This window comes from Falco biarmicus, chromosome 16 (genome assembly GCF_023638135.1).
Source record: "Falco biarmicus isolate bFalBia1 chromosome 16, bFalBia1.pri, whole genome shotgun sequence".
Lineage (NCBI taxonomy): Eukaryota > Metazoa > Chordata > Aves > Falconiformes > Falconidae > Falco > Falco biarmicus.
The window spans coordinates 658,462-673,911 of NC_079303.1; the positions used below are offsets into that span (position 1 = coordinate 658,462).

The window sequence follows — 15,450 nt, forward strand, 5'->3', positions numbered from 1 at the left end:
ATCAGAGTTTATGTAATCCTATTTACAGTGATTTGTTTATAGCATTGTAACTCTGAAGTTATCTTACTATTTAAAAAGCAGAAGTTGAGAAATGCCAGACATGCAAATAGTTCTCCATCTGGCATTCTTGAACAGGGAAATATCAAACACATATGGTCATTCTTTTATATCCTTCTCAACAATCCTAAATTATATATAGTCATGCAAATTAGGCTGTTAATATAAATGACCAACGGTTACTGGCGATCAGTTCACAATTTAATGTATCTCTAAAAAGGCTTTACTTCCGTTATGGGTGAGATTGCCTACCCTGGCAAACAACCTCGTTGGCAAAATACCAAGATGTCAGCTGTGAAGGGAGAATGTGCTGCTGGAATAGCATTTCAGGCAGTACTAGGAGCGTTGGGCAGGATGACTACATACAGGATCAGTCCAGCCTTTGCAGTGAGGTTACTCTGGCTTTCCATTATCCTGGGTGAAATGCAGACAGCCACTGAGGTACATTTTGAGGGTAATTAGCTGTTGAACATACGGAGAGAGAAAGAGAGGAGTTGCACTGCATGGAAGGGTAAAATGCCTGTGGCTTACTGGGACTATGTGGTCTAGCTCAAAAACCTTAATAACACAGCGGAAACAAACCCCAGAAGCTCCATGCCCTTCCCAGCGTTCTTCAAAGCTGCCTTAACCTTAAGCTTGATGTTCTTCAGCCGCCTTAACCACGCCAGAACAAAGCCAGAAAACAGCACTGATGAAACACTTAAAATTTCCCTTGGGATCCTTGCTATTTTTGAGACCTCTTTTTGACACCTGTCTTTTAGTTCAAAGGAGTTTGGAGTGGAATTCCCTTGTCTGATGATCCTCAAGCTTGTGGACACATTATGTATGAGGAGATGCTGATACACTGTGTGTTGAAGACACAGTGTCATGATTTCAGTGTCATGATAATTTGCCATGCGCATGGTGTGCGTGTGTGGTGTTTGCCAGGAGGCTTGCACTTAAATGTTTAAGCTTGCACTTAAATGTTTGAAGAGATTTGTCAGTGGGTTTTCTTTTGATTTATTGTTGTATTTGCATATTTCAGGATCTTCTTGACCGTGTGGAAGCTTTTCAACAGCAAAGCCAAAAACTCCTTTCTGAAGAAATGCCTAGTGCTGCAGAACTTCAGGAGCTGTTGGATGTCAGCTTTGACTTTGACGTTGATCTACCCCAACTAGCTGAGTTGCGGATACGTCTGGAACAGGCACGCTGGCTCGAGGACGTGCAGCTGGCTTCCTCGGACCAAAACTCTCTCACTCTAGATGATATGAGGCGTCTTATAGACTCAGGTGTTGGACTTGCTCCCTACCCAGCAGTTGAGAAAGCAATGGCGAAGCTGCAGGAGCTCCTTACTGTATCTGAACACTGGGATGACAAAGCCAGAAATCTGATAAAGGCCAGGTAGAAGCTAAATCTTAGTGTTACGTTTTGTAGTTCTGTAAGCTGTTCGAGATGGAAATAGTTGGCTTTACATCTGAAGGGGCTCTCTTTTGATCATCCAGTTCATAACGTGAAAGCAAAACTTGTGCTGTCCAGAAGGGAAAGGGATAGAGAAGGGGCATGAGTGACAGAGCAATTTTAAACATTGGTGTTGGCTTGCAGCGCTTGTGGTTCTCCACTGTCACTGTGCGAGTTCTCCTTTTGCTGCGAGGGAGGGTTTTAAAACACCTCTCCATTCCTTTCAATCTCCTTCCCTCCCCCAGTGTCAGACTGGAGGATGCATGTCCCGATAGAGCGTAGATGTATACCACCAACCGGTAAAATTTTACTGCATAGACTGTTTCTAACATGGAGGAGATTTCTTCCAGGTTAGTTGGTGCAGGAGAGAAGGAAGTAAGCCAAATACATCTGTTCTGAGAAAAATCTTCTTGCTCATTGCTTTGACCTTCTGATTTACAAAGTAAAATGGGGGAGAGCGCACTCTGCTTCAAGTTTAGAAAGGTGGCACAAACTTGTATGCAAGGCTTCTTCCCACAGAATTAATAGGTTTTTTTTAAAATTCCTCCCCCCCAGCCTCATAATTGTGAAAGCATTTGAGTGTTCCTTACCCATTAGTAACTATACAGTTTTAAACTGGTAACTACATAGAGCATAAAACTGGAATAAGCTTGGGTTTAACCTGCAAAATGGAGATTCAGTTGTGTTTGTACCTTTCTAAAATGTCAGAATCAAATGGTGAAATACAGAACGGCCATCCTCAGGTATTTTTTTAACCTTCTAATATAACATCTCTGAGCTGGTGCTGCTTAAGGGCTCAGCGTGCATTTGAGGATCCAAGATTCTATTACTCAGAAGTTTAATAAATGTTAAATCTCCCTTAAGCCCGAATGTTTGAATATTTCTAGTTACAGTCTATGGCAAGCAAATACACATTTTTTAAAAGCATACCTGCATTACGGATGCCCTGGTTGTACAGTATGTGTCTCTAGTACTGGACATAATGTCATTTTTTGGTATAACCCTTAGGTTTTAATAAGCCCTGTGAGTGGAAGAACCCTCACTGTATTGCAGTGCTTTACATTCTGAGATGTTTTGTTTACACAGACCACGCCAGTCACTGAGCAGTCTTGTAGCAGCAGTGAAAGAAATAGAGGAGATCCCAGCCTATCTCCCAAATGGTGTTGCACTGAAGGATGCGGTACAGAAGGCCAAAGACTGGCTGCAGGAGGTGGAAGCTTTGCAGGTACGTAAAGTGTGCTCTGAGGGAGCCCCTGGCGTGTTAACAGAGCCACGCTGCGCTCTGTTGTGTGCCCTTGGTGCTTCAGTGTCACGCTGGATTAAGAGCGCTTGATCTGTAACATCTATTGCCTGAGTCATGGTGCAGTTATGCTGTCGTGAATGCTGTTCTTTTTGGTTTCTGGTCCTGATTTGTATTCTTGCACCTTTGCAATTAACTGACTGCAATAAATCTATAAAGGAACTATTAACAAAAATCTGAAGTTAAAAAGACATTATGTTAGGGAACTTTACCTTAAGGTAAGCTTTGCTCAGTCGCTTAGTAACAGTTACCTGGTAATCGTGTTTTTGTGTGCCATTCTGCATCTTGCTCCACTCCTGTAACAGATAGTATGCAGCAGGTGACACACAGTTCTGCTTGCTGACTCCTGAATAAACAACCCCCCTGAAATATGTCAAAGTCAGCAATAGTATTTTTTCACAGCCTTCATTTGCTTGACTAAACAAATAACCTTCCTCTAGCATCTGCTAAAGAAAAGCAACAAACCCACAGATTTCCTGATCCAGGAATATTCCTCATCAGACAAGTCTCCTGTCCTTGTATTTTCTCCAGTTTTGAATGCACCTTTCTGGAGCGTATCTCATGTACTGTACTGCAGGTAGTGTCACGCCAAGGTTGGATGACACAAGGACATTAATACTTTCTGGTGGCGGAATTGCCTCTTCTGAGGCCCCATAGAATTAATTTGCTGTTTCCACATCTGTATCGTTAGTGATGTTTCAGACATCCTGTGATTGAGAGGTATTGTTAGCCATTGAGCATGGCCAGTCTCAAGGCTGTTTCTTGTTCTGCTGCTGTATGGGTCAGCCTTTGATTTCATAGGTTAAAATACTTGTAATTTTGCAGTAGTTCTGTCTGAATTTTGAGGTGGAAGTTACTTGATTTCTTCCTTCTCTCTTCCCTCCATCCTCTTCTACTTTTAAGGTTCCTTCCAGCTTTCTGTGATTTCCATTTCCATGGTCACAAGTCTGAAATAAGTCTTCAACTCCGCAAAAAGTTGACGGCAGAGAATGAAAACAGGAGCCTGATAAAGACCTGTACGGGTTTTCACCTTGGCTCCTGGCACTTCCCAATCAATTTTTTTCTTTCTCTTTTTAACTTTCAGACAGTGTTATCTCTGGATCCAGTTTCCTTTACCCTTTTTTTAGGTTCTTTGCTTCTTTCACAGTTCAATGGCATCTTAACTCTCCCCTCTTCTCTCGTCCCACTTCCCCCCATGTCAGCACAATTGCTCGTGCAACTGGACACTGCACTAGTTCAAGCCCAAGTGAGTAAACGTAGCCTGGGCCTGACCCTTGGAAGTGTTTGTGGCTCAGCCTCGTGTGCACCCGAGCCAGGGATCGGTGGGATGCACAGTTTGGGAGGGGGTGCAACAGGGATAGCCCTGATTCACATTTGGATATAAGTTGCCAAATATTTTTCTTGTATTTTAGGTTGTCCTCATGTTTTTTCCAGAAAGTAAATTCCCATCTGCCTTACTAGGATTTGCGGACCTATCTGACCTAAATTATTTTAATAAACTCCTTTTGAGTTCAAGAGGCTTTTATTAAAAACAGTAGTTTTCCTGGGCTTCAAAATTTTGAAGAAATAAAGTCCATGTAATACTAGCGTTTGTTTGAGGGCTATCTTGAGAGGACTTAAGCGAATTGTTCTTGGCATTTGCTAATTTCTTGGTTTGGATTCTGAAATGCTGCCTCCTGAATATGGAAAAATGTGTCTGTATGTGCCAAGAATTTTTGCTTTGGTTCTGCGAGGATTTTAGTAAATGCCCACAGCTGTTGTGACTTGTAGGCAGGTCTTGGTATCAGTGCTTTGAGGTTCGCTGCTGGAGATGCTGGGATTGTTGGGGATGAATAGTTCCGGAGTCCCATGTCACTGCCTGTTGCAGAAATTCCCTCTGGGTGCTGCGTGGCTGCCGGGCTCCTGGTGGCTGGGCCGCCTTAGGCACACGCAGCCGGGCGAGCCAACATCTCGCCTTCAAACCCACCGTGCGTCCTTGAGATGGTTCCTTGCTCTTGGCGTGTGGCAGGGGCGGGGTTAGACTTGCCTTCTGGGCCTATTTCAAAATTATTTTGATTTTACATTGCAAATGCAGATTGTTAGATTGGAGGTCTGCTTACACTGTTGGCTCTCATGTGTTGCCCCCCCTCCCCCCCCCCCCATGTTCTATTAGTTTTCTCTGTCCTTAAGCACAGAATGAGAAGCACGAGTCTTGGGATGACAGCTGTGGAAGTGACCAAAGTGTCTGTTTGCTTTTACAAGCTCTACCTTTAGTTAATCGAAATGACTTGCTGGGATTCAAGGAAGTGGTATGTTTTATACACATCAGATATTTCTTAATTTCTAATCAAACAGGTCGGAGGACGTGTGCCTGTACTGGACACGCTAGCAGAGCTTGTCGTGAGAGGCCGGTCTATTCCGGTGCATCTGGACTACCTGCCGAGGCTGGAGTCCTTGGTGTCAGAAGTTCAAGCGTGGAAGGAGTGTGCAGCTAACACGTTTCTGTGCGAGAACTCCCCTTACTCACTTTTGGAGGTAAGACTTCTCGGCTCTGGAGAAAACCATCCATACCACCGCAAAAGCACATCAGAGTTACAGTATTAACTCGTGATGTAGCAGTAAATATAAAGTATATTTGCAGGACTGCTTTAGGATTACCTTACTAGTTTTAACATAATTTTTCTTAGGTTGACGTATACTTTTAATGATCATTTTACTTGTAAAATGCTTAAGATTTAGCTATACTTCTCTGTTCTTTTTAATCAGCGGCTAACGAGAGCATGCTGTGCCACAATTTTACATTTTCAGTATGAATTTGGGAGTATTGACATTTGGCACTGAATCTCCTTCAGTGCGTCAGGCTGCAGCCACGGAGCGTAGGTCCCAGGCCACTGTGGGTGTAGCTGTGTAAGGGTGAGCCTGTAGCTGCCTTGGCTGGCCCTCTGGGCTGTGCTGCTCTGAGTGAGCAGCTTCCTGAGCAATCCGCACTCTCCAGGCTACGCTGAGCCCCCCTTACACCCCCAGCCCTCCTCTCTCCGTTAGGACAGACAGGAGTGCAGGGCAGCCCCTGGATCCTCTGCTGTTTGCCAGGGCTTCCAGCTTGAGTCACACGGAGGCTGTTCAGTGTATTGGCTGTCTGTACGCCAGCACCCTGAGTGAAACGTGGAGGTCTTTGTGATCTGCTGTTTTATAAAATTGAATCTTTAACCTCTCCCCATCTTCCAGATAACCTCATCCTAGTCCCCCAGACCTTTGGTGGAAGAAACAGCAGGAATCCCTGTTCTAATCAGTCATGGCTGTCCCTAGGGCAGGATGAATGCATCCAAAATGTTGCAGGCAACATTTGATGGAGGCTTTTCTCTCCATCAGGTGTTATGTCCCCGGTGTGATATTGGAATACTGAATCTGAAGAGAAAGCAGAAGAAGCTGAAGGAGCCCGTGCCAAGTGGAAAGAAGAAAAGTGCTAAGCTAGAGACTCTGAGTGACTTAGAAAGAGCGCTCTCTGAGAGCAAAGATACTGCATCTGCGGTATGTGCTTTAAGCTTTTTTTTTTTTTGACCTGGAGTTTCTTCTCAGTTCTTTAAATCTTTGTTTATGTTTGCCTCTCATGTAGAAATGTTACCTCCCACTCTTTTCTGCTTGCTGGGCTGTTGTGCAGAAGGACTTCTTCCACCATGCTTTTCTGTGCTTGCTTTAGACTTCCCAAAATTGCTTTTAGTGGAAAAAATTCGTTGCCTTTGTGCATGAAGTAGCCTTACAGTTTACCAGGCAATGCCTGCAGGCTAACAAAGCATAGGCAAATAAAAAATTGAGATCTGTTTTCCACCACCATACCAAAACCTTATTAAAGATAGGATAGGGGTTTCCCAAGTCTAATCCTTTCAAAGAACACAATAACCCAATGCCATTTATAATTAAAACAAACACCATAAATAATTAAAGAAAACCTCATGCATTATGGAGTCAATAAAACACTAGTTCTGGATGATGCAGACTTTGGTGGTGGTGTAGTGCTTCATCCCAAAAGACCTATTTCAGAGCCTTCACCATGGTCAGATTAAACAATGTCCCATGATTAACAAGGAGCACCAGACCAGGTGGGGTTTGAAGTGTGGGACATTTAAGTTTTAACCTCCAGAAACTGCTTGAATCCTGTAGGTTCAGTGCTTGGTTTTGGCCTCCCTTGTCTGAAAAGCCAGACTTCCAGACTGTGTCCCTGTGAGTGATGTATGGAGAAGAGACCGGGTCCCTTGAACCACACACCCTTCTTCTCTGATTAGACAGTATTTCATTAAGGGTTGGGGTATTGAAAGAGAAGGACACTCACATGGACTGCACCCAGGAAAATGCATTCATTTAGTGTGGCAGGTTTTGCTTCTGACATGTGAGGGGAAGAGGAATCTCCTTACGGTGAAGGTTTGGATGCTTTCCCAGCCCAGTGCTGTAGCTGCAGGGCTCGGCACCTGCAGCAGTTCCATAAAAGCTATTGACCTTCATGAAACTGAACTATATTGCTATCTTCAATAGCAGCTAATGCGAAAGAGTCCTGAAAAAAAGGATCATGAGCAGGTGCAGAAAGGGCAAATGCCACATTCAGGGGTACACCTGAATTTCACAGGGTGGTTACAAACCCCAGAGTGAGCACACAGGTCAGGGTACAGCCCGATGCACTTGGGGAGTGCAAGGTGGGTATCAAGAGATGCATTTGACCTTCTGAAAACTGCCCAGCTGTGTTTTAAGGTTATACGGTGTCAGGCTACATACTTGAGAGACGTTGTTCACAGAGAAGTACCTGCAAGCCAAATCTGTACTTGTTTCAGAATTTAAGCTGCTTTAATATGAAGGTAATGTTTTTGTAGTACAAAACACAAAGGATTTGGAACAGAGAGGAAGGAGGGAGGGAGGAGGTTACTTTTTGCAAAGGAATGAGCTTTGTATTTCAGCCTGATGAGAAAATGGAAGGAGACTGAAGTCATGTTGCTGCACGTTCTCATAACAGCTTTGCTTCAAACATTCAAAGCCTTGAAAGGCATACGGGGGTGAGGAGCTCCTCAAAGATCTGAAATACTCCCTGGTGTATTTTAAAGAGTGTGATTGTGCAGCGGTCACCCTGCTTCTAATGAGTGATGTTCCTTTTGAGTTACGCTCCTTTCTTTGAACTCGCTTTTAGATGGCTACGCTTGGGGAAGCCCGATTGAAGGAGATGGAAGCGTTGCGTTCTCTGCGAGCAGCAAACGAATTGAAGGTGCTGTCTAGTGAAGAGGATGCAGAACTGAAAGTCTGTCTGTGCCAGGAGGAGCCGGCTGCTCCCATGATACAGTGTGAACTCTGCAGAGGGTTCTTCCATACCGGCTGCGTTTCTGTGCCCAACGTTTTGCAGGGACCTCGTGTGTGGCTCTGTCCACACTGTCATCGATCAGAAAAGCCACCTTTAGAAAAGATCTTGCCATTGCTGGCCTCCTTGCAGCGTATCCGTGTGAGGCTTCCCGAGGGGGATGCCTTACGGTATATGATCGAGAGAACTGTGAACTGGCAGCACAGAGCGCAACAAATGTTATATTCAGGGAATCTAAAACTCATACAAGACAAAGTTGGCTCAGGATTATTGTACAACAGATGGCAAGCCACAGCAGGCCAGTTGCCAGAGACAAACAAGGTGAGGCTGAGCTGCATTTCCTTGCAGCGGGTGGTGTGCGGTCAGCGAGAACAGTCTCTAACACCTCTCTGAGCTCGTGGCGCCCATATACAAACACTGGCAAGGCAGGCTGTTTGTGTGTCACTTTACTGATATGAGGAGTTTGGGTTCTGCCGTGACAGCCAGGGTATGAGTGTCCTCCAGCAACAGCTTCATGTTCTCCTGCTGCTGGAGTCCTGGGAACAATGACTCCTGAAGGGCCTATTTCCCCTTCTCCTCCCAGCTCCTGCACTCTCAAGTGATGCTATTAATGACAGCTGCTGAAGTATTGTTTCTGGAGTGCTTAGTATTCAATTAGTCTTTATATTCTGTTTTTACAAGTATTTCAATATAGTGTTAAATCTTCAGAATTAGTAACAGAGGCACGAACTGTCCAGTCTGTTACCAGCTTAGCTCTCAGATGAGGTGGTTTTCAACAGGGTATTTTCATCCATTACTGCTCCTCCTCTTATCACTTACACTACAACTCCCAAGCTGAATATTTTGCTAACATTACTGAGTTAAGCTACAGCAACAGTTTCAGATGTGGTCATGAGGGAGTTTCACATGTCCTCCAGTAAAGACCTTTCAGCAAAAAGCGTGGGGAAAGTGGGAAATGGGTTAAGCATTTCTAGCTTTCATGAGATGATAAATGCAGAAAAAATCTGAGACAACAGGTCTGTGCAGCACAAAAAAACATAGAGCACCCCAAAATGAAATGCACTCTATTGCTTTTACTTTTTGATTGAAACACCTTAATTTTGCTAGTCCAACCCTGTTATACAGTTAGCCTGTGTGTTTGTGTTTTCACGCTCAGTTATGATAAAATACAGAATGTGCCACATGTGCTTGACGAGGTATTGTAGCTGCTTCTCAGGTAACTCAGCTGTACCAAGTTGCTTGTGTTGACCAAATTTTTCAAACAGGCAAACCTAGTTTTAGAAATCAAAACCATATTTAGGCATCTAAGAGAGTTTTCCTGATAACTCAGCTTCAAAAATATATTTTTGCTAGACCTACTAGTGTAACTCAAAAAAGCCGGACAAGATTTTGAGCATGTAAGTTGATGTTTGGGCCAGAAATGGAAACAGTAAGTTTAGTTTTATTAGCTCAGTGAGGTGCTGTGGGGTTCCTCCAACCTGAAAACAGTCTCACCGGGTTTTTTTTTTTTGGTGTAGAGCTCAAGTCAGTAAATCTCTAAATCAAGGTAACTAGCAGAGCTAGTTCAGGTCCTGTGACTGCATTTCCCAAATCAGAAGTCCCTGGGAAGCTCAGTGCAAGAGCGTCTGACCACAAGCACCAGCTCTGGTCCCTTGCTGTGCCTGGGCCACGGAGCCTTCCTGGAGACAGTGGCACTGGGGTGGCTCAGAGGTGGCCTCCAGAGCCATCTCAGCACAGCAGCCAAGCTGAAACTCTGGTCTCAAGGGGATTTGAGGTGTTTTTTTGGTGAATTCAGTGTCTCGGCATTGCTGTCCTGTCGTGTAACAGTTCTATTTTCCCTGTAATCTGGGGTGATCCAACACTCTCCTTCCTCCAGAGAAGTGCGTAGCAGTAACTGCTGGAGTTGGGCTGCTTTGGCACTGGCCAAAGTGAAGAATGTGGAGCATTTAGATGAGTTGGGGAAAATTCACTTGAAAAACAGTTGTGAGAACTGATGAGAGCCAGATTTTTGAAAGGGTCCAGACACTTGAATTAGTGAGGTAGTGGGTATTTTGGAAAGCATCTGGTGAGACACCTTTCTGACACTCATGAGTCCAAAACTGACACTTGCTGGCTTGTGTGAGTGGCCTTTGCATATGTAAGCACACGTTTTGCCGTTGGCATGTCTGCTGTGCGTGCTGGGGTAAGGAGAAGTCTTCCAAGCAGTTTGGCGTTTCAGCAGAGCAAGGTAGTGAGCAATCACTTCTTTTATTGTGAACAAAAGGAGGAAACTAATATTTTACCGTGAGTCGATCCTAGAGGTGAAGCCCTCGCTTCCCAGTCCGGGCTTATCCTGCAGTGACTGCCTGTGCCAGGGCCGGTTCCTGAGCTCTGTGGAAATGATAATTTATACCTAAGAATTCTGGCAGTAAAGTTGGTTTTGCCTGTTTCCAGTGTAGGATGAAGGATTTGGGTTTACTAGATTGAACAGTTTCTAGGAATATAAGATTTAAGCAATTGTAGGAGAAACAAGTATTGATTCTATTGCAGTTATTTGACACTTCAAAACTACGTTTAGTGAAAATATCGATGCGCTTTGTTTTCTAGGTTTCCCAGACAATTGGAGCAATGTCATTCTCCATGCCTCATGACTGGGATAACAGAACCATATATTTACATTCTCCATTTTCTACAGGACAGCACTGCATCCCACTTCATGGTTTGTAATCGTTACTTTGTGGTGGGTTTCCCCCCCTTCCTTTCTCCCGTGTTTGGTGGTGGAGAAGAGAGTGTGTCCTGGCCAACAGGAGATGGCTGAGGCAGGGAGGCACGTGGCTGCACTCTGCATCTGGTTGCTTCTCCATCCCCTCAGCAGCTTTGGAACTTAATGTCTCCAGCTTTGGCAAAGGGGTAAATTTCTCAACAATACAGATTCCCACATGTAATGAAACGACGTGGTGTGATAGGACAAGAGGTATCAGTTGAGAACTGGCCTCTTCCAACTTGACAACGTGCTGCAGCCAGCCACGTGGGCTGCAGGAGGGGGAGGGGAGAGACCATTGAAATTGTAGGAAGTGGATGGGAATAAGTAGTGCTGGAGGCCATGGGGGACTTAATCCACAGGACACGAGTCAATGTAAGTTTTGCAGCTGCGTAACTGTCACAGACACTTAAGTTTTCATAGGTGCTGCGGCTGCTGCTGTGCTCCAGGTCGCTCTGTGCAGGTTTTCCATGCTCCCTAACTCAGACGTGTTTTTTGGACTAACACTGACACGCTATAAATTGCATCATTTTACAACTGTAAAAGAAATTCTTTCCTCCTGATGCATAATGATCCAGGGACACAGGTCTAGTCTTATCTTCATGTTTTCAAGTTAGTGCAGCTTAGTCTGTACTAATATTACACAAGACGCTTCAGTTTAATGTTACAGTTAAAATCCAACAAGGCAGGCCTTTGTTCTGCAGGGTTTATTTTTCAGGCTATATTTGAGTTGTACTGAACACTATATTAAAAAGCTGTTACTTACACAGTGGTTTCAGTCTCCCCTAGCTGTGACTGTTTGAAAAGCCCAGTGCAAGTTCTGAAGCTCGATAGCAGCACTGGGTGATGACTGTACAGCAGGACTCAGTTGCAAGCCTTGTCCTCTTGGCTCTTCCTCCTCTCCTCTCTCTGCTTCACTTACGATTTCACTCAGTTTGTTCACCTTACCCACTTATTACATAGCGAGGGGATCATCATGCTTCTTGTAGCTTCAGAAGCAGGAGAAATGGCCAAAAATGATGGCAATTGCTTATGCTCAAATCAGTAAAAAATGCAAGCCAGGAAGGATGCTGAGCCAAGTGCAGTAACGTCTGTGCAAGCCTTTATCTTTTTAACCCTGCTGTTAAAAGTGAGCGATGAAGAGGGAACAGATAAGAGTTAATTCATACAGTTGCAGATTTAAAGTCTGTTGCAGTTGTGGTTTGGTTTTCTGTGGGTTTGGGGTTTTTTTGTTTGTTTTTTTTTCAAATGTGCTACCAGAGAAGAATTTTCATTATCTGTGCAGTTCTCATTAGTGCTGACACTGAAGAATTCCTTTTCTCCTCTCTCCGTCTTTCATAATAGTCATTAGCACAGAGCTGGATGAGCTGATGATGGAAGCCCAGCTGCTACAGGTTTCTCTGCCGGAAATACAGGAGCTGTACCAGATCCTATTCACAAAGCAAAGCCCTGTTTTGCAGACAGAGCAGAGGTCATCCGTTGGACCGACAAATGAAAAGGCAAGTGTCTGACAGCAGCAGTGAGCTTGGGGTCACTTCGGCGTGGAGGCTCTGCCTGAACCCATAAGCTTTACAAAGAGGTTTGTCTGTGTGGCTGTACTTCCATGAAAATACATTTTCCTCATTCAAAAGGAGTCAGGAAGTCAATAACTTAACAAATCTGTTACAAACTATTGAATAAACTTGTGGCCTAATATGTTTTTGCAGTTTGAATCTGGTTTTTGTGGTCACTCTGTATTTTAAATTGTTGTGGGACAACCAGGACCTAAATACACCTATCCTCGTTTGTCTCTTGTCCTGTATTGTAGAGGCTTTCAGAGAGAGCTGCCTTTGAAGCAGTGGACTCAGGGGAAGGAAAGGAGAATCCTTTTTTCTATAAGTTCTGTTACTGGGGTGTGACCCTATCCTATCCTTTGCTTCTCTCATGCATCCCACTTCTGGTGAAAAGGCAGTGCTCTGTCAAATGCTGCTCTCTTACTTAAGCCTATTTCTAAAAGCAGGGTTTGGAACAACAGGATAATGAGTGTTAGTTGCATGCTTAAAATTTTGCCAAAATATCTTTCCAACAGAATGAGTGTTGCCGAGGAAAAAAGGATGGAATTAGTTACATGGAGAGAAAACTAAAGCGTCGTTTTGAGAGAGAGAGCTTCTGTGATGAGAAGAGAGCAAGAGTAAAAAAGATGAGAACACCCAAGAAGAAGAAACTAAAACTGAATCACTCAAAGGATCTCTGTACTAACAAACTGGAGAGAGAGCGGGAGCGTCTCTTTGAGATGCAGCGTTCCAGTGAAAGCCACTTGCTTCCCTCAGATGTGTCATTCTCTGAGCAGGAGGACTCGGAGGATGACGATGCCATCTGCCCTGCTGTGAATTGTCTGCAGCCTGAGGGAGATGAGGTCAGTAGAAGCAGACCTCCTGTGGTGGTCTGAATGCTGGGATCTGGGGCGTTTGGCTGCCCTGAAACTGTTTGCCGAAATACTAGTTAAAAAGAGAGCATGAGGCACTTGAGAACCCAGAGACAGTGTCTGCTGCTGCAGGGACACATCTAGTTAATGACCCTTCTCATCTCCTCCCAGAGCAGCCATGCAGCTGGGACTGGGGAAGGCAGGTGAACATCTAAACGTCTGCATGGAATCGGGAGATGGGCTGTGCAGACACTGCACTCATCTCTGCCCTTGAAGTAGAGATGTAGGTAGATTTTGTGGGTTGCAGCCTTTCTGTGGATGGGGGCAGTGCCGTGGGGCTGACTGGAGTCCATCCTGACTGGAGAGTGGAGATGAGGGACATCTGATGCCTGTGAGCCTGTGGTGAAGTTGCCTTCCATAATCATGCTATCAGTGGGAGAGCAACAGGAGAGGGATAAGGGAAGTGTGCCCTCCTCTCTCCTTCAGAGGAGCTGGACTGCAGGAGTCCAGAGAACAGTGAGCACGGTTGAATATCCAGCACTAACCAGGTCATAGAACAGGACATTTCTCACTCAGATGGATTAATCCCCAAAATGACTTAATGCTCTGTGTGTTGGCTTGGTCCTTCGCTGAACACCAGTGTGTCTGTTCCCCATTAGGTGGATTGGGTCCAGTGCGATGGCAGCTGCAACCAGTGGTTCCACCAGGTGTGTGTGGGCATCTCTCCAGAAATGGCAGAGAAGGAGGACTACATCTGCATCAGCTGCACTGGGAAGGACTCTCAATATCGGAAGTAAAACTCCCCATAAACCCTTCAGGACTTGAATAAAGAAGGTTATCAGTTTTCCAATAAAGCCACAGGGGCTGGTTTAAGAACCAGATTGCAAATGGTGCTACTTCTATCCTTATGGGATCATTTTCCAGAACTCAAAACAGTTTTTGACACTTTTGTATTTTCCCTTGATCTGTTTGTGGTTGTTGAGGTTTGAGATGCTGACTGTTTAGCAGGGGTTTCCACCAATTTGGAAGGCATTTGAAACATGCACCTTTTATTGTACAGCGTTAAATTACCTCTCTGGGATCTACCGGCGTATTTAATTCAGCTTGGGTTAGGTGCAAAACAACCTGCACCACGAATTTTCCAATAAATCCTCTTGTGAGGAAATCCCTGTTTACTCTGTTTAACTCCTTGGAGACTTTAGTTTTTTTCCACTTTGTTTTTCGTAGGCTAGGTTTATTTATCTGAGCAATAACTTCTATGTCTGGTTTCAGTGACTGGAATGACAATTCTGAACAGCGTGTTGCTTCTAGCATTGGTTGATGTACAGAAAGCAAATGTTAGATCCTAGTGTCACTGATGGCCCAGTGATGTAGAAGACAGGAAGAAAAAAAAGGTCTGTAAAGTAATTGCCACAGCTGTATTTTGGCTTTCTCCTTTTTTGGGTAGCTTGTATCAAATGTTGCAGTTTATATTGTGGAATAAACCCCTGGTTATGTTATAAAATTAAATGTTGGTGTTTTTAGAGAGCTTGAACTGCAGTTTCATTTCCCTCTGGATCCATATTGATTGCATTGATGGGTTCTCTTATTCAAGAGAAATGCATCTTTAAAAAAAAAAAAGCAAAATCAGTGATATTTTCTTACTTGTATATTCAGCTTTGGAAGGAGAAGGCAGAGCAAAACATTTCGCATACCAAAAAAAACCCCCAAACACAGACCTTTTGAAGTTTTTTTTGCAGAGCTTTTCCAAAACTGAAGTGACCTGCCTGTTAGGTGAATTAACAGGATTAAAATAAAAAGGTTTGAAATGATGATTTGTGGTTTGGCAGGGGCAGGAATGGGGAATTCAGGCAGGGGCAGCTCCTTTGGCTTCGGAAGGAGAAACTTGCCTTGCGGCGTGCGCTGCCGCTGGCTCTGCAAGCGTGTCCTGGTGGCCCCCAGAGCGTCTGCCTGGCCGTGGGCAGGCTCCCTTCAGCCGCTGCTGCTTGCATTGAGGCTGAAAGCCTGAAGAATAAGGAAGGTTCTGGACTGGTTACAGTTCTATCAAAGACTGTTTAGGGACCGTAGCCTGGTGGGTATCGGGGCAGTGCAGGTGGTGGCGGAGCAGTGCTGCCTTGGAAGGTACAGGATCTCTGAGGAGGTGAGGTGGTTTGTTTAAGCCCGTGAGGTGCTCCACGTGGGGCTGCACCTGAAATCCT

The 15,450-nt window shown here is 44.6% G+C and overlaps 1 protein-coding gene across 1 annotated transcript in view; it reads left to right on the forward strand.

The window, feature by feature from the left end:
* KDM5B (lysine demethylase 5B) overlaps positions 1–14,779 on the forward strand; it is a 55,755-nt gene extending 40,976 nt beyond the window's left edge. The window contains exons 19-27 of the mRNA XM_056361930.1: positions 1,082–1,437; positions 2,581–2,719; positions 5,129–5,308; positions 6,143–6,301; positions 7,944–8,429; positions 10,695–10,806; positions 12,193–12,347; positions 12,917–13,243; positions 13,912–14,779. Of these exons, the coding sequence (XP_056217905.1) occupies positions 1,082–1,437; positions 2,581–2,719; positions 5,129–5,308; positions 6,143–6,301; positions 7,944–8,429; positions 10,695–10,806; positions 12,193–12,347; positions 12,917–13,243; positions 13,912–14,049 (2,052 nt within the window). The 3' untranslated portion in view covers positions 14,050–14,779. The remainder of the gene's footprint in view (positions 1–1,081; positions 1,438–2,580; positions 2,720–5,128; positions 5,309–6,142; positions 6,302–7,943; positions 8,430–10,694; positions 10,807–12,192; positions 12,348–12,916; positions 13,244–13,911) is intronic.
* The last annotated feature ends 671 nt before the right edge of the window (positions 14,780–15,450 follow it).